The sequence below is a fragment of the Orbicella franksi genome, chromosome 5 (genome assembly GCF_964199315.1).
Source record: "Orbicella franksi chromosome 5, jaOrbFran1.1, whole genome shotgun sequence".
NCBI lineage: Eukaryota > Metazoa > Cnidaria > Anthozoa > Scleractinia > Merulinidae > Orbicella > Orbicella franksi.
In genome coordinates, this window is record NC_138149.1 from 5,418,274 (window position 1) to 5,437,400 (window position 19,127).

Here is a 19,127-nt window from a genome sequence, read left to right on the forward strand (position 1 = left end):
ATAGTTGTTCATTCATATTATCGAGACGAGTAGTTAGGGACTAGCGTCAAAACAGACCATAAGTACAAACTGAAAAATGGAAAGTAAAATAAATAAGATCACAGTGTGATCTCGAAGGACAACATTTTAAATCAATGTAACTTTTCATCCTCAGTAGCGAGATCCAGACGTGTCCAACACATTTTTTTCCTTTTCAGCCCATTCAAGCTTTTAGTCAGTAAACGTTCCCTTGGAAACAACACGCGTGTCGAGGATTATCGATGGGGTTGTTTGAAACTTGATAAACTAAAACAAATTGTCTTGACATAAAAGTGCACCTTGAAATAAAGCAAGAGATAATCTCTCTGTTTTCAGCTATTGGCATAAACGTTTGGAATTGATTCTCATACATAATCATTAACTAATCGTCAGGAATTCTATAAATACCACTGTTTCACTGTGAATGTTAAAACATCCGTTTTCAGAATGAAAACAAAACAAGAGGAAACGGAAAACGTGTTTGCCGTTTAACACGTTTGAGGGTTTTAACTTCTTGAACCTTTATAGACCTACGTACGCATAATTCACCAAGTTCGACCATCACGCTCCGAATTTCAAGCGTATTTTCTGCCTAACTGGGAAAGCAAAAAACTTTTCCTTTCTTCTTCGCTGGCTAGCGTGTATGCAAAAACTTAGGAAATAAACCTCGTGAGTTTCAAGCATTAAAATGGTTTACAGAGGTCTCGCAAGAACGCGGATTTAGAGTCGCACATACATGATATATCGTGCTTAGAGCATAAGCCTTATAAACCCCTCCCATTCAGTGACAGGGTTATAAAAGGAGGACAGCTTTCTACCTGCAGTCATTTGACCTCATAATCTGAGCTCACGCATAATTGTTGCAGACTCTTTGGGCGATGAACGAGAGATACAAACCCTACAAAATGTGCACCACTCTTAACTACGACAGAGAAATGGACAAATATTTAAACACGATTTTTGACAACCTGCGTGCTTTGGAGGAGATTCGGCACGCTAGAGTTTCACTGCCGAAGTGTGAGAAGTCGCGACAGATTTCCAATACTCAACGATCAGAACCAGTTTGCACGAAACTGATGCGCGAAACTATCCCGAAAAAAATTCGTCATTGAACGAGTGTTTACGGAGCACGTTACAAAAGTGAAAGCCCACGAAAGCACCTGATGGGGTACACCAGGAGCTTTTAGTGCGCAGAGAGTGTGATACGAGAGGGAAACAAACCAATCTTGATAAGTGACAATTGCATAGACAAGGATTTCACTATGTGACAGATAGCTGGCTGAAGGTAAGAAAGCTTGAAAACAACTAGCGCTCTTGATAAACGACTGAAATGGAAACGAAATGAAGCCACGAGAGCAATCAAAGAGAACTTGTGGGTTCCGCCTTTGGAATAACGAACAAAAGCATTAAGTGTTTTATTTTGTTTTACTGCGCCACAAGTTAGGACTGCGCTGATAATTATGTAAGCCATAAGTAACCATAGCGACCTGTAAGAATTTGCTTTGCTTTAAAATTTGAGTGATAAACAGCTCCATTTTGCCTTCGAAAAGTTAACATAAAGTTTGAAACTCCAGTAGTGTCGTTTTCCTGTCTTTTTAATGCTCTGAAAGAGTCAGTCAGTCACGTATTAAGGGAGATATAAGACAGGACAGCAAGCACGATGTCGAAAGAGCGATACACATCTTGAAAATCTCTGAAAGTACCTGAAGACCCCACACTGTCACGTATCAGTAATGATGAATTCACCTTTGTTTGTTGTTTCACTTCAAACGAGACGAATTTAAAGGCAAAATCTTTATCTAAATTCGAATGCAGCTTCGCAAAAGCGACGTTAGAAAATTAAGGAGGACGCCAGGAAAGAGCTTGAATTCGTGCAAACTTTTATCGTAAGCTTTGTTGCATGAGCGTGTTCTACAGCTAGTCGGCAGACAAGGGATTGAAGCGTGATCTACCGAGACAAGTGGTTAAGGTTTCGAAAGAGACGTTCTTATTTACTTAAACTTTGTTTAGTCTTCGGCAACTTTTTCTCACACTTTGAACAAAATTCTTTTCTATGACGTCATTAAAACGAACGTGACAAGAACTAAACAGTTTCCCGCGTTTAGCGTTTAGCCAGTTCGTAGTCAACATATTATGGGGGTCTGGTAGAGTGTGACCACCAGTGAGGGAGATCAGGATCAGAATCATGAAAATAGAGCGAATTTCAATTGAGTGTTGACCAAAGCCGAATCACTCTGGCCAATCACAAAGGACAAAGACAAACCAGTGAACCAATCAAAACTTGAAGCAAATACATGTAGCGCGGGAAATTTTTGAAACGTATGCGAGCGAGTCATGAGTGGTTTTGTCGCGAATTTCAAGCCAATCACTCATAAGCTCGGTCCTCACTAGGGACGCAAGCATAAGCATAAGCATAAGCATAAGCAAAAACATAAGCACAAGCAGAAAAGAAGCTAATGTCCTAGTAAGGTCGGTCACGACATAAGCATAAGCATAAGAAAAGACCTTGCGTTCTTCTTTTGCTTATGTCTATGCTTTTGTCGCTATTGAGTTCAGTGAAGACATGTTGGCATAAACATAAGCGTGGGCAAAAGACTTTCAGCCAATCAGCGAGCACTTCGTGCCTTTGTCAACCATGTCCTCACTGAACATAAGCATAAGTGTAAGGAGAACGCTTATGCTTATGACTCTTATGCTTATGTCGCGGCCGTCCCCACTAGCGCATTAGCTTCTTATGTTGATATTTATGTTCACGGTCTATGTTTATCCTTGCGTCGCAAGTGCGGACCGCGCTTTAGGGTAGTAAAGGAAAAACAAAGCAAATCAGTGAGTTTTTTTCGACACTCACGTCAAAACTACTCTCAAATACAGTGAAACCTGTGTTAAGTGGACCCCATATTAAGTAGACACCAGCTTGATTACCTAAATTTTCTTCCCGCATTTACTGTAACAACCTGCCGCAACCTGCAATAAGCGGACACTTCATGGGCTTTTGCTCAGATCAGCTCAGACTCCTCTAACAGTTGTTCAGTTATGTCGTTTTAAAGCCAAGTAGATTATTCCAGATACTGGAAATGGTGCTATGTGCAGTCTTTGATCTTACACTATGTTACACTGTTTTACAAAAGGTTTAATGATAAACTCTTATTGCATAATATATTAGAACCTGTTTAGAGCGGACACTAGTGAGTGTCCCAAGGGTACCTCTGGTACGTTCGCCATAAGATTTCTGTGATCATCTTTTGGATTGTCCTCAGCCGAATGCGTAAACAATGGCTTCTGTTGGCTCCTGCTTCTATGCCGGAAAGCCGCTGTACTGAATCCAAACTCAATTTTAACAACTTTTAAACCTGTACGTCTGACATTAATTCATCATTGATTGATTAACAATTAAACTACATTTATTCTTTGACCGTTACAACGAAATATCTACATAATATTGATTGTTTAACACTTGGCTAGAAGATTAACTCATTTTCAGAGCATTTGAACTCCTTCTTAAGTAATTCGAAAAATTCGTGGCAGAAAATTAAAGACGTGCGTTGTAACTTTCCTAAAAAAAAAAAAAAAAAAAAAAATCGATTTTCCATCTCGCTATTTCTAATTGTTTGTGGACTGTTTATGTGCAACCAAATCCCGTGGAGCATACTAAGTGGTACTACATACCCCGTAATTACAGAATATAGACAATGCCGGGCAAACATTGTTTTGCAAAGGAAAAGGTGAAGTGGACTGTGATCAAAATGCACGTTCGCGGGCCTAGGTCAGGATCAGAATAACAGTAGATGCTTACATCTCGGATCGAAGCTCAAGTTGTTCAGTTTTTTGCTATTACAAGCTCCACGGCAGATTCTCTGTTTTAATCTGTTTTCCATTAGTTTTGTTTGTAAAACACATCTCTTTCCTGGTGCTGTCTGAGCTATGGTTTCTGGCCTCTTCTTCCGTTGTCCTGTGTTTGGAGGCCCCAGAAGACATTCCCAGAAAAAATACCTTTCAAACAAATTCCGCTAAATTGAAGTTGCAGAAGCTTGCTTTCCTCTATCACCTCTCCTCTCCCGTCCCGTCCCGTCCCGCTAACCAAGATAATCAGAAAACGTCAGAAAGCTTTCAGGGTCCATTTCACCGCAACAAAGATTGCGAAACCCAACCGCTTTAATTTTGTAGGTCGTTCAACACAAAAGCGTGCTTGACATTACAGAGATTGCATGCCGTGATCATATATGTAAATCAGTTGTAAAGTTTCAGCCTGTTAAACCGATAAACTGACCTACCAGTTGAACCTTAATTTACGCACCTTTGTGATTAATTTACTAGTTGCCGCCTCGTTTGGGCTTTAACACGAAACAATTGCCCTGTCTGGTTTGAAAAATCAATTAAACGTTTCTTCCTTTTCGCTTATTAATCTATAGAAAACTACAATGTGCTTATTAAAGGAGTTTTATGGCAGTATAATGGTTTACATGCCAATCTGCACGACCCACTGGACGCGTGCTGGGCATGATGTAATTTACAAGTGTCTTGGTTTGATTTGATTCACGACGTCACGTTTTTTGGGCCAGTCATAAAATTACCTCCCCAAGAAGTTGAACATATATTTTGTTGCGGCTTCGTTTATCACCGCGAAATAACTTTAAAGGCGTTTAGCTAGGGTTTTAATTTGTTATGCACGCTGACCCTCCTTAGCAAATACAGATTACAGGTTGACATATTCCGACAAAAGATATGAGGAGTTAATAAGGAGTGAATCTTTGCAAAGGACGCAGGATTAGTCTGAGGGTGAAAACGTTTGGTGGCGTTCTTGATTTCAAGATTGCTTAGGTCATGGATACAAAAAACCGAGTCCACAAGGAGAACTACACAACGTTTGACTACGAAGAGGAAATGGAAAAGGCCCTCAGTACGATTTTTCGCAACCTTCGTGGTATAGAGGAAAACAGATTTCGAATCACTTCCAATCAGTGTGATCCGAGTGAGATCGCCAAAACACAAAGCACTCCAGAACCGACAGCTTACATCGATTTGCCATCGCGAAAACCTGACCATGAACTTCAAGAAGAAGTCCATACTGAACAAGTTACAAACGTTAAGTCGAGAAGGAGGTTACCTGAGGTGCCAACTGGAAAGAAGCTATAAACCTTCACTTAGTGTGTGAAAATTGAAACGATCTCTTGGTGGCTAACAGCTGTACCAACTTCAGTGAGAGAGTTGTTCGACAGTTCAAGTGATAGTGATGCTGATTTATGAACCGGCTAACTTAATGATTGTCCTTCATCATTCGCTTAATTTATTACGGTGCGCTGGACTGGCGCTCTAGCTAGTGAGAGTCGACAGTACTGTGAGCTGGCTTATTGTGTTTTAACAAGACTTATAAGAGTTTGTGAAATAACAACACGCATCCAACTCGGCAACAAGTTCACATTCACTTTTTTTTATTTTTGACTGAACCATTCACACCTTCCAGGTGGATAAACTGTCGCCGTATTTATCAGTAGCAGTGATTTCTGTGTTAGCAAATTAGCGTTAAGTTTGCGACCTATTAGCGTGTTAATTGTTATAAACTTCCTTGCTCACCACGCTCAGTAAATATTAATAACCTGAGAGACATAACGTTGTTTGCGGTCTATCGAGACGACCATTTAACTGAGTCAACACACCATGAACCCATTGTACATGTTGTAAATAATAAATTGCATCGCAAATGAAGGGACAAAAAAATGATCAAGTATTTCCTTTCGGTAATTGCATTTAAATCTCCTTCATCAGAAGCTTGGATCTGCACTTTATCTGCATCTTACTGAGGACATTTGTGAGGGTTGTACGAGACAAGAATCTAAATGAGGGTGCTTGAAAGGTGACCAAGTCAACACATGGAATGATGCTTTAAGCGATAAGAAACTTGAACAGTCATAGAAACTATGTAGGTCTGTGTAAGCCCCATATGACATACCCTGTTCCCCGAGGTTTTCCGTGTTTCTTCGTTGACTTCCCCTGCTATTAACTGAAAGCACCGTCACTCAATTTTGGCCTTTTCGCGGCTTACACATGATCGAGAAACAGGAAAGGAAAACTCCGGAACCACAGAGGTCATTACTAAAACGACTCGGAAGACTGAAAGGAAGTGGACAGATCAATTTCATCAAATGCGATTCACTGTCCAGGCTAATTAAGAATAACGGATGTTAATATACATAGATGAAAACAAGACGGTCAAAGATAGACATGGTTCATGTCAATTCCTATTGACAAAACCCACAAAAATATATCGGTCACGGAACAACAAGGCGGAAAAAAGAGTCGATAAAAAACAACCGTGGGGTTTCCATTGCTCAAGGAACCGATTGAACATTCGGCTTCTTTGACCCTCTTTCGTTAAATTAAAAAGCGCAGCTTCTTTCTCGAATTTCTTTGTCTAATTTTAATCATATTCGGCATATCTTATCAAACCCCAACCTTATTACTTCCTATAAGGAGCTCTATTTAATATCGGGAGAAGAATGTTGCGCAAAATAACTCAACAATATATATCCACGTTTGTTCTCGACTTCAAACTTAGGACAGCAGCCTTTGGAAGTTGTGCTTCCTCTCCAAGAAGGACCTCGTAACTTATAGAAACCAAATTTCTTGGACAGTTATGCTTATGTCCTTAATAATTATGTACAAATGGTACGTGCCCCTTGGCCTCGGTCAGATTGGATAATCCCACATGACAAAAGTAATGCCTCTTTTACTTTAAGATAAACCCTTATCACATTTTTAATCGTCTCTGCTTTAGCTGTCCTTGTTATGTTTACTGTTTATTGTCAATTAGAATGGAGAGTTTCGCATCGCGTTTAAACCTGGAATGTTATTTCTGGTAATTTCTCGTCTACCTTTCAACTGTAATTCATTTTGAATAGGTCTTTCACCTCACAAAAACTGGCTGGCTTGCGCAAAGCTTTTCAGCATCAGTTTCTGATCTAATCCAGCGCAAGCCTGATCCGCCAAGCCTGATAACTAGTTTTACCCCGGACATCAGGAAATAGACTTGCAAAGTTATATCACTTGGAACAGTAACCACTTCTGAACATAGAATGATTTGGAAATTGCCCGTGAAAAGGGTGGAAAAATCAACTGTTTACCATGGCTCCCGCTGTTGCTCCTGCTGTTTACCGCGTCGCGAACGCGCCGCTTCTTTGGACGAGTAAGCCTGAATCCCAATAATATCGCATTTATCCAAAATGGCGGACATGCAAGGAAATGAAAGCGCTAAAACTCCAGAATTACTTGAATTGAAGATATCACAAACTTTATACAAGGTAACATCTAGAATGTATCGATGCCTCCTGGATCCAGAAAGAGTGAAAACTGTCAATTTTAATTTCCTTTTCTCTAGATAAAAGAGTTGGAAGTAACAAACCACGAACTCAGCTGCTTGCCAGCAAAAAAGGTCAGTTGAGCTTACGTTTGAAGCTTTTGCAAGTGTTTGGCCTGCTTTTATTGATATCGAGGTAGCTGTTCTCCTGTGTTCATTTCCAGAGGGTCTACACAAGACAAGGTGCGGGGCACTTGTTCTTTCTCTCTGATCGTCCTCACGTGATCAGCCAGTTCAAGAGTAAGTTGCAACTTAGTCTCATGATAATCCGGTCAGTGTAAAATGCAGACTGGAGACCAGCGGTAAAATGAATACCAGGGGTAAAATGCAGACTGCAGGCCAAGGGTAAAATCAGGACCAGGGGTAAAATGCAGACTACAGACCAGGGATAAAATGCAGACTACAGACCAGGGGTAAAATGAAGGCTGAGGGTAAAATGAAGACCAGGGGTAAACTGCAGACCAGGGGTAAGATGAAGATTGAGGGTAAAATGCAGACTGAGGGTAAAATGCAGACCAGGTGTGAAATGTAGACTGAGAGTAAAATGCAGACCGCAGACTACAGACTTTTTTAAGTATATATCGTGTTATTACCATTACCGAGTGCTGACCGTAAACAGGATTATTCAGGCTAATCGCAGTGAAAGTCTGCATTCCAATTAGCCTGAATATCACTCTGGTTGGACTGAATATCACTCCCACTTAGCCTGAATATCACTCAGGTTAGCCAAAATAATGTTTCCATTAGCCCACTGGCAGCCCAAGCTCTCTGTCAGATAAGCTTGGATGTGACTCTTGCTCATAAGTGGTGTTGTGTTACAAAGATTTGATTTATAAGGGTTTGTATGGGAATGCAACAGTTTTACTTTAAAAGTCAATTATTCTTGTATTTTGTGAATAAAATCTACTTGCCCTGTTGCTGTGTTGTATTCTTTGTTGTTTGCCAGCTCCTCAGGCCAATCTAATGCGACTTTGGCGAGTAATCTTTGTGTGGGTTTCTTCTACTAAAAGGAAGACCGAACACTGATTTCTGGTGTGCCCACCGCTCAAAGTGAATAAATCCACTGAAAATAACCTTGCTGACTCAATTCCTCCATAGAATCAAAGACGAGATGTTGAAGTTTTATGTCATTTCACCGCAATTCTGTCCATGATGCCTTTGCTACAAAACATTTATTTCAAGATTGCTTTTCTTCACAAATTTGAATGAGCCTCATCCGAACCAGTGTGGACAGTTTTGCGGTTTGCATAGTACGTTGGGTATCTATAATTAGCCTGATGGGGGTAGTCAGCATCGATTTGTCGATAGCCAAACCAAAATGTTTCTAGGTCCCCTCATGCTTTATTTGTCAAACCCACCAAGAGGCACATTGTTTCCATCCACCAATCAAAATCAAGTCAAGTCATGTTCACAAAATTTAAAAAATAGGCACCATACAGGTGCATGTGACAACTGCTTAAAAGGTGAAAATGCGAAAAGTAGAATTGTCCTATATATCCAGTTATGTGAATAGGAATGTATGCAAATAGCTAGATAATGAATATTGATGAGAAGCATTATTGAATGCTTATAAGCCATTGTTAAAGAATGTTTGCCCAAACTGAGGAAAAACAAAATGGCTCTTTAGCCATTTTCAATATACATTATTACACGAAATTTTCGTGACACGTTAATTTTGCGAATTTTGCAATTTGAAAAAAATCGCAAAATTAAAGTGACGTGAATAATAAGTGTTGCGAACATAACATGACGCAAAAATTAAGTGACTTACATTATGTTACTGTTGACATATAGTTCCGCCGTTGTGTTTTTGTTAATTTTGACGTTATTGTACCTTTAATAACGTCAGTTTACTAAATTCAAGGACATGTTGAAGTAACAATGCCAAGGAAATAAATTTTGTGTCATTCAAAACGCAAAGTTAAAGTGATTCAAAATACAAAGCTTTCGCGAAATCGTGGAATTTAAGTGTTGCGAAATACGTACACCTCAAGATTGTGAACTAAACGTGTTGCAAAAATTTCCTGTAATTAGGTATTAAAATTTTAACAAGGTTACAAGGCTTAGAGAAATAAAACAAACGAAATTAATTATTCATCCATCAACCTTGATGTGATTTCTTTTGTTGTATTCCCCCAAGCCTTGAAGTCAGAATTGTAATATGTCGAAAGTGGCCTATTAGTACATGTGGGTGTTGCCATAATTGTAACAGGTAACAATGAAGGGTAAAACTGTCAGCAGTGTACGGTGTATGGTTTATGAATTATAATCAGTAGACGAACATGATTGGACAATCAAAAACAGTTTTTATTATTTTATTGAACTGATGAAACAAGATTTATGGTAAACAACACAACGGGAATGGTACAGATCATAGCAACAATTTTGGGGTTGATTGAGAGTACCTGTATTATGGCAGAAGTAAAGGCAAACTTTTGCAACAGCCGGTGCTACAGGGATGAGGCTGTGAGTGAGTGAGTAAAGGCAAGCACTCTAGACAGGAACCTCATTGTCATTACAAGTACCTTTTTTAAACTAAAATAGTGATCATCTTACTCACACCAGTGAGTAAGAGTAACAGGAGCCTTGAAGCTGTGACGTAAATAGCAGCACTCTACTGTGAAATATCAAGCCTTGTTGTATGTCCCACCATTCGTCCTTGCTAAATCCCTCGATAAGTTGTTTTACTGTAGTCAACGATATTGATTACTTCTCTCAATTCTCAAATTGCAATATTTCAGGGGCATGCATTATTGGTTCTGTGAACCCAAGTAACCAGCCACACCCACTTGAAGAGGCATGGATCTGCCTCTGCAATTTAATTACGGAACATCTTTGTCAGATCTATTTAAAAGAAGTTGTTATCTCCTTATTTTGTATATCTATTGGTAACAAAAACAAAACATAATGATTGGATTGTTAAACAATTCAAATTGGTGTTTGGTTTTCTCCAGAGACTATTAACTATTAGCAGTGGGGATTCTCCACTGCTAGATGTAATTGACATGATAATAAAGTCATTTATTTATGGATCATGTGTACTAAAAGCATCTGTGGTCGAGTGTCGATCAATACCCTCAATCAACTTGTGATTGACACTCAATCAAAATCTTGATCAACACTCAATCAATACTCGGTTGACAGTTTCCCGGATACAGACTGAATCTCCTGGTCTCCCATATGGGTCAACAAATCTCTACAACAATATGAATGAAAGTGCACACTTCAACAACTTTCTCTGGTAATTTTTTAAATACATTTCAGATCTATTTTGGACGTTGGTGAACTGATCAGCCGCTGTTTTATATGGTTTACCCAAAATAAGGGGGGCACACCCCCCCTCCTTACTTTGGGTAAAAGAAAAAACTATTAGAGGGAAGAAAAGTCAGTAGGGTAACCAATCCTGCCCCCTCCCCCTTAGCTCAAGGTCTGGATCCGCCACTGTAAGCGTTGGTGAACTGACATTAGACGTTGGCGAATCGACTTCATACGTTGGCGAACTGACATGTTGGCAAAGCGGTCGGTTACCACTTAGGCTATGGCAATCTACATTCTCGTCCCCAGAGCCTCCGTTTCTTTTAATCACGTGGTCGGCATTTTAAGACGAGTAGCACTGGGGACGAGAATGATGGCACCTCGCGCGGCAGCGCAATAACGGCTGAGGATCGAGTTTTCGCCTGTGCAGAGTGCTAAGCTATCTTAGTATCTATACCAAAAAAAGGATCTATGCCGAAGCGATGACTTCTTCATCGTGGAAATGGAAGACATGGTAGGTTTTACAGTATACTCAACGTTTGACGCGAAAATTTATCACCAAAGCTGACGCTTATCTGCACGTGAAATGCAAAGTCTAAACCAGGCCCAAGCTTACGTCGTCACATATATATTTTGTAGGTTGTTATCAAACTTCGAACACTGCGAGGGTAAACTGGTAGCAGTCCGAGAAATCTTAGCTGAAGGAGAGAAGATAAAAGAAAAAGTTGGCTGCTCGGCAAGTTCGACTTTGTTCGGCCATTTAATTAAACAGATCTGGTCTGATAAAGTAAGGCTGGTCAAACGTGGTTCACGGAAACAACGAGAAAACTATTACCTAGGTCTTACGCGAAAATCACCAACAAGTTTAAATGATTCAACAGATGAAAGCCAACGGATCTCGCAGTTGAGAACCGGATGGCATTTGGTAAGTGATCAGGGCGGAAACTTCACCTTCGCGAGATATGAACCCTGGTCATTCCGTAAGCAAAGGGTGGTGACAGAGGTGAGATTTGTTAAAAAAGATGAATCTTACTCCATCTTACTCACATCTCATGGATGTCAAATTGATCTTACAACGGTCTCTCAGTTAGAATGTCTTGAGCAGTCTCCTATAAGGAAACGGATCGAATCAATTTTAACCTTCATAGATACCTCGACTTTATGTCGTGGGGTGCCAATCACAGATGGAGAGGATCTACATTCGACGATCCCCCTTAAAAGTGGTATTTATTCTGATTTGTCGACAAATAGAACAACAGAAACTGTAGAATACAGGGCTTTTCCCGCGAACTGTGTGATACTTTCAAGTGCAGGGCAGTGTTGTTCCAACTGCAAAAACCTACACAACTTGGAAAAGAAAAGACAGAAAAGGAAACTAGAAACCAATGGGGTGATCAGCCCTTTCACCAACAAGCGCTTCCTCTCTAAGGAAGATGTTACCAAACAACTACAATTGGAAAGGCAAGCAAGGTTAAATGCAGAAAAAAGAGAGCGGTACTGGAGAGAAAAGTGTGAGTCCGAGGGCATTGAGATGGAAAATGATGACCATGCTGATAAGATGCTAGATCAGCCCGAGGAGCTGGGAAATAATGAAGAAGACAACACAGCAACAGGGTTAGTCTCCTTCGCAGGCGTTTTTTGGGATGTCAAAAAACGGCTGCAAGGGAGACTACAGCAGGGTAAGTAGATTTTATCCACCAAATATAAAGCAAAACCATTGCGTTCCCATACAAACCCTTATACATAGAATCTTTGCAACACAACAGTGCTTATGAGCAAGAGCTTCGTCCAAGGTAATCTGATAGAGAACTTGAGCTGCCTGTGGTTAGCCTGTTTACGATTAGCTCTCAATGATGATCAGCAGGGATTTGGGCAAGGGGCTAAAAACCTGCAATTAAATACCCAGTGACGCAGTGGAGACTAGGTGGACACACAGAGCCTTAGTCTCAAAACTTGTTTTTTTCTTCCCTGACTTTAACCCATCCCTAGGGGCAGCACAGTGTTCTGTGTGGAAAAGTTTTGCAGGGAACTACATTGTACAAGCCCCTGAAGACTTAAATAAATTATTTATTATCTTAGCTATATTTTAGAATGACTGGCTAAAATTGATGGCCCACTCCAGACCTGATGATAGTATTAAATGATATCTCCTCTACGATGACAAATTTCGTCCAGTCGTGTAGTACTACATGAATTAAAGTTACCAAAACATTGAATGATTTTTTTTAGAGCAAAAATGTATCCTTTTATAGTACTTAAAACATAGGCACGCTTTCAACTACATGATAGTCAGAGTTGAAAGCGATAGTTAATACAGCTACTAATCCAGGAGACACCTTTCCACCCATGAATTTTTTTAAATCTTTTTTTGTTTTTATTATTATTTTTTTTAATTTTACAGAAAAGCTTGAAGATGCCAGGAAGGAACTTGCAGAACTGAACAGAGAAAAGTAGGAGGTTGTTCAGTCACAGGCCAGTTAGGATTGTTGCATCTGGACAGATATCAATTAACACATGACAGGCCAATCATCTTGGCACTTGGAGATGATGACTTTGAGGGGGAGGGGAGGGAGCTGATGAATAGTAAAACCCGAAAATGGTCAAAACAACAAGAGCCTTGTTTGAAAATCTACGATGGAGACATTAGGTTAATGAATTTAGAATTTGGGACAGGACAACACACACAAAAATGAAACTTGAGGATTTATCAGTAAGACCCAAGATATCCTAGGTGCCAGTGGCAACCCCTAAGAGGAGAGAACTGTAGTATCATAGCACTAGTGAAGTTTGAGCTACAAGTCATGTTGTTTGCTTCTTCAAGTTTTTTGGTTTAAATTGCTTTGTCAGACGACAATTGGACAACAACAAGAAGAAACAAATTTAATTTGACTCAAACTTGACTCAGATTTGAAATTAACTTGTGCTATGATACAACTCTTGAGAGGAAGGTCCCAGGTCAAGTCCAACAAGGTGTGGTACCTGACTTAACAAAATTATAACATATTCGTGGACCCTGTTGGAATTCCTTTTCGACACTTTACCTTTTCTGGTAAAACTTAATATCTCGAACCCTGGTAAAGGAATAGAGGAAACGCACAATAAAGACATCAAGGATTTTGTTTTTAATTAGTTATCATAGCTAGTTACAGGAGAACCAAGGTGGCCTTGGTGAAAAAGTTCCTATAAGGGGCTATGCATTAAAGAAAAAAGACATCGATATAGAAGGTTTTTCTTCCTGATATTTTGTAAGAATTTAAATCTGGCTATGTCCTTATTGCCTTTTCATAGTATCTCTAGATCTATATGTTAAACTTTTTGGGGAGCATTAGTGATCCTAGCAAATTGTAAATTCTACTCCCTGCCAAACGTTTTTTCCTGTTTTCTTTTCACCTTGTATGTTTAGTAGTGTTCAACAAATCATTTGTTTCTATTTCTATTAATCAATCCACATGTCCTTCATCTACACTACCTAATTATGTATATTCTGACAAAAAGTTTTTTCAATATAAATTGTATTATTACGTGTAACAGGCACCTAATCAGTTTAGCTTCAATGTTATAGATATTTTGGGTTCCCTGTTACTTATTTTGTGTGAAATGTGCATGATATATAAATGATTTATCGATTTGAGGTACAAATAAACTATTGTTGTAAATTCATAATAGAATTCTGGAAGTATCTCTTAACTTTTTCTGAAAAATATGGGTTATTTTTGTAATATTGATATTTTAAAATTGTTGATTAAGGTTTGTTCAAAAAAATGTCTCAATAATGGGCCTTTTAACCAATGTCATGCAATATCGACTATTTTTTAGTTTTTTATATAAACAAAAAACCACCCCCAGAGATAAACTTACCATGTCAAATTCAGTAAATGTGGAAAGTTTTGTAAGAATCTGTTTCAAAGTCATAAAATATGGGACTTCAAACGTGCGAATTCTTACAAGCGTTGCCCCTTAGCATAGACCCTTTGCATAAATGGCGTCTAAATTTGAATAACAATAGTTTAGACATCCTCAGCCTCGTACTCATGTTTCAAGGCAAAGTATTTTTCACATGAATGTGAGGCTAAGGGTGTATAAGTATTGTAAATATAGGTGCCATTTATGCAAAGGGTCTTATCGCATATTTTCTAAATTTGGCATGATTAATCGGGCCGTGAGGCTTATTTTTTGCTTGAATGTAAAAATGGTCAAAAATCGGCAAAGCGTGTCTATCAGTTAAAAGGTGCATCCCCTACCTACCCCGTCCGCTTTGATGACAACTTCAGACTACTACTTCCGGTCACGTGTCGATATCGTGTCTTCGCCAATGAAAGGTAACCACGCTTGCATGAAGCCGGTAGTGAAAAGATTGAAAAGAACTATGATTGCGAACGGTAATTTGGAAGCTGGAAAGTCGAACACAAACATGTCTCCATATGTTACAAACAAAAAGAAATTACTGCTGTGCTTCTTTGGAATATTTATATCGTATTTCTACTACGGAATCATACAAGAAAAAATGTAAGTAGTGCTGAAATTTAAGGTTATATAAGTAATATCCGGTCAAATTTTACTAGTTTATAATCGTAAAAGATGTGATTTTTTTCACGATCTGAAAAATAATTCTCTGAACGTTAAGTTTGTATGAAAAGCTGTGTTCTTTCGCTTGAAATATAAATTTCAGTACAACCTTTTTTAACTTGTAGTAGTCGTTAGTGTCATAATTTTAGACGTTTTTTATAAAACTACAATATTATTTTACCATGATTCGTAAAATATTGCTTCTTCCTCAATACTTTTACACCATGTAATGAAATTATCAAAATACTATGGCTGTTCACAATAGAATATCCCTCTGCCTTTTTTCATTTTTGATTTATAAATATTGTGTTTTTGTGTGTGTGTAAGACCAGTTGCTTGGTGATTGTATGTGCACTTGAGGAAATATGTGTGTGTATGGACAGTGTTGTAAGGGGGCATGTGTTATGCAGTTCAGTGTATTTTTCCTTCTGTCGTTTGGTTTGGTTGAGGGATCACTGTGTCATTTGAAATAATTGCTATATATTGGGTATCACTATGTACCATGTGTTCCAGTTGCTGCAAATTGTATTATTAATATTATGATATTATTTTGGGTAACTAGGGTTGAAAAAGATACTACACTGCATGAATTGTTATCTCTTTAAGAGAAAAAAAATGGGCATGCCTCTCAAATTTTACAGGGGCTGTGTGAAGCTCACTGTCACAGAATATGTACTTAAGGCATCTGTCAGGTGACATGTTGACTGAGTGTTGGTCAATATATCGGCTGATACTCTGTCAATATGTTAACTGAGTGTCAGTTACTGGTCACCATATTATTCAAGCTGATAGATCATTAGTCACAGCAAATATTGGTCAACACTTTGTCGTTATGTTGGTCGACACACAACCTACACTCAATCGACACCTCAACAGTACAGTCACGTTATGATCAACAATCGGAGGGATATCGGTGGACTGTTAGTGGTATATACGTGTTGTTGACTGTTGTTTTTGCTGAAATGGCTGCCATTTCCTAGCCCCTCCCCATTATCACAGGGGACACGAAAGAAGACTCTTTGTTGATAGAGCTCAAACAGGATACCTGTCAAACTGCTGTCATTTTGAATACATATCTAATACAACTTGAGGTCTGAACAAGCACTGAGTCGTTTTAGGCCTTAGTTGTATTAGACCTTAGCCAGTTTGCAGTATATCAAAGTGATGACAAGAGAAAAAAAAGCTGGAAAAAACAGTCTTTTACACAGATGATCAATGGTTTTATTTTTTGCGTTGCCAGTATGACCTTTCATGTTATTGGCATGAAAGCTCAAGAATGGACAAAGGCTACTGAAAGTCCATTTCAAAGGGTTAGAAAAAATAATTCAATACTTAAGTATAAAATAGAACTCACTAACAAGAGCTGCCCAAGCGTCAGGAAAGTATCGGCCGAGTGTCTGTAAAATATTGGCTTCTTGTCAACTGAGTATCGTCTGCCATGTGTGTCGGTTGGAAGGCAACCAATGTCATTGATATTGGACCAGGTGTCGGTCAACATATCAACGGATGATCGGCCGATGTATCGACTGACATTCGGTCAACATGTCCTCTGATAGGTGTCAGATGCCTTACTAGTATTAAAGTGCACAAGATCTAATATGACTATGTGTTTTTTAATTCAGTTGAGAGAAGATCTTCATTTGTCTGTCTCACTGTTCAATAAATTATGTAATATTAATTATATAATTTATTGAACAGTGATAATTATTATGCACATTGTTTATATTTGCTTGCCACTACCTAATTAATCATAAGGCTTTTAGCAGAAGGGCAACTGGTTTTCACAGGTGGACAAAACTATTTGATCTGAACTTTTTACAAGAAAAACTTTCCACTAGATGGTCAAAACAGCTGGGCGAAATCATCCTCACAACCGGTCAATTTGCCCGGTGCCCAGCCCTTAATGAAACCCCTGATATAGGCTTTTCCTGATGAACAGTGCCAAATGATCGTATTAGACCTAATGGCACAACCTACCGAAATGTTCATACCTTCAAATAATCAGGCTGACCCTCCCTGTCTGACAGGGTCTCAAATTATCAGTAAATGTGTTTGTGACATCTTTAGATAATGATGTTATATTTAATTTAACAGCATTTCTTGGTTTTTATTTTTCAGAACAAGAGCACCATATGGTGAAAAGAAAGAAAAATTTGTCTATGCCCTGTCCCTTGTTTTTGTACAATGCATCGTAAATGCTTTATTTGCTGAAGCAGGTAACTTAATAAGGGTTAATGTGATCGAAAATTACCAACCTGAATGTTAAAATTATTTCACAAGCCTCAAACACAGAAAAAAATTACCTAGTGAAAGCTAACCTTAGTTTACAATAACTCAAAAATTGTTGGCAACACTGTTACACAATGACTGACAGATTGAATGCTGGTTTGAATAACATATTCTCCTCTAAAGGCTGGAATTCATGTATTGTTCAGACATGTGTTAGTTTAGAGCTGTCAATGGTAAGATTATCATACAGTTATATTCTGGTATCTTGCAGTGCTTAAACTAACTTATAAAGATAACGAGGCAAAAGACTCCACTCCATTCTGTTGGTACGGAGCCTGTGCGACCACTTACCTTGGAGCAATGTTAGCAAGCAACAAAGCTCTTCAGTGGGTCAACTATCCAACACAGGTAAGGGTGAATTGTACTCCCTGGTCAGGGCTGTGTTCTAGAAGTGCCCGGGTGTCACAGGCTACTAACTATTGCCTTTGAGTGACTAGAAAGAATTACTTAATGTTTTCATTCATTTAAGCCTAAGTGTTGGGCACCCATGATTTCATGGTTAGAAACCTGGGTTCCTCGTAATTTTTCTTAGGCCACAACCTTGCTGGTAAATTCAGAGATCATGGAGTGAAGCAAGGCTGACAGGTGGAATGGCGAGGCTGATCTAATACCATTTTTATAATGGTCCTAGGCTTCTGAATAACCTTATTCATCAACCATTCCATTTCAGTACATAAGGGGTGGTGAATGGTAAATACAAGCCTAAGAAATTTTGAGAGTTTAAGTTGCGAGACTAAGACTTCAAAGTGTTTTAAATGCGAGGTGCAGGAAGTTAAGAATCTAAGATGTTCAGATGTCACTGATAACTTACAACAAACTAGCAAATCGGTCCTTCAAGACATTTTAGCCATGCAAAACATTGAGACCCTGAGACAGCTTTTGCAAGACACACATAAGAACACCTTCTAATATGTACAAGTCTGAACAACCAATGATTAAGTCATTGAGTCATTGGAGAATCCATTTTACTTAGGATCCATAAGTAACAGATATCAAACGAATGTGGCAAAAGCATAATTTTGTTGAATTTTTTTATTGCCAGGTTTTAGGAAAGTCATGTAAGCCAATTCCAGGTGAGTGATAATTCATGAATGGAACAATAATTGAGGCACAGTAAAATAATGGCCCCTTAAGGTTTCCAGCATTTTTCAGCACTTCTCCTTTGATCAGTCAATACTACAACTCATTTTCACTTGACTTAGACTACTCAACCTTGTTTTCTATGAGTGAATATAAGTCAACGAGGCATAGCTAGTTGACAATCACTCTTAGAAAATGAGCATGACTAGTCTTATTGTTTTAGTAGACTAGTGGCTACTAAAATGGTACAGAAAATGTCCAATCATTGATTTACTTAGTAGGTATATACTTCAACTGCTAAAGTTGCCAGTCATAAACCAGTATTTCTCTTCTGAAGTAGAACTGTAAAATGATATTCAGATCACAATTAAGAGATTTCTAAATCAAGGTACTTGATATAGCCCCAGATGATGCTTAAAAACATACCCTGTTCTAGGCACATTCCTACATGTTGTAACTTGTTGTTTTTAGATAATTATACCGCCCAACCCAAGCAAGCATTTTATTGTTTATTTTTATTTTATTAGTTTCTTTTTGTACTTTATTGAAAAACAATGAACCAAGCAAA

At 38.6% G+C, this 19,127-nt stretch overlaps 2 protein-coding genes across 6 annotated transcripts in view; both read left to right on the forward strand.

Annotated features, from left to right (window-relative positions):
• The first annotated feature begins 582 nt into the window (after window positions 1-582).
• Window positions 583-14,289, forward strand: LOC145487459 (uncharacterized). Of its 5 annotated transcripts, XM_081466244.1 has the most exons (4): window positions 583-1,303; window positions 7,391-7,444; window positions 7,534-12,303; window positions 13,026-14,289. In XM_081466244.1, the coding sequence occupies exons 3-4, from the start codon at window positions 11,211-11,213 to the stop codon at window positions 13,076-13,078; spliced, it is 1,146 nt and encodes a 381-aa protein (XP_081322370.1). In that variant the 5' UTR covers window positions 583-1,303; window positions 7,391-7,444; window positions 7,534-11,210; the 3' UTR covers window positions 13,079-14,289. The 5 variants fall into 5 exon arrangements, with proteins under 5 accessions (XP_081322370.1, XP_081322366.1, XP_081322369.1 ...); XM_081466240.1 differs by having other exon boundaries at window positions 7,391-12,303; XM_081466243.1 differs by lacking the exon at window positions 583-1,303 and having other exon boundaries at window positions 7,249-7,444.
• Window positions 14,290-14,650: 361 nt separating this feature from the next.
• Window positions 14,651-19,127, forward strand: part of LOC145487460 (solute carrier family 35 member B1-like) — an 18,278-nt gene continuing 13,801 nt past the window's right edge. Inside the window, exons 1-4 of the mRNA XM_081466246.1 lie at window positions 14,651-15,130; window positions 17,309-17,406; window positions 17,691-17,827; window positions 18,522-18,552. Coding sequence (XP_081322372.1) covers window positions 14,883-15,130; window positions 17,309-17,406; window positions 17,691-17,827; window positions 18,522-18,552 — 514 coding nt within the window. The 5' untranslated portion in view covers window positions 14,651-14,882. The remainder of the gene's footprint in view (window positions 15,131-17,308; window positions 17,407-17,690; window positions 17,828-18,521; window positions 18,553-19,127) is intronic.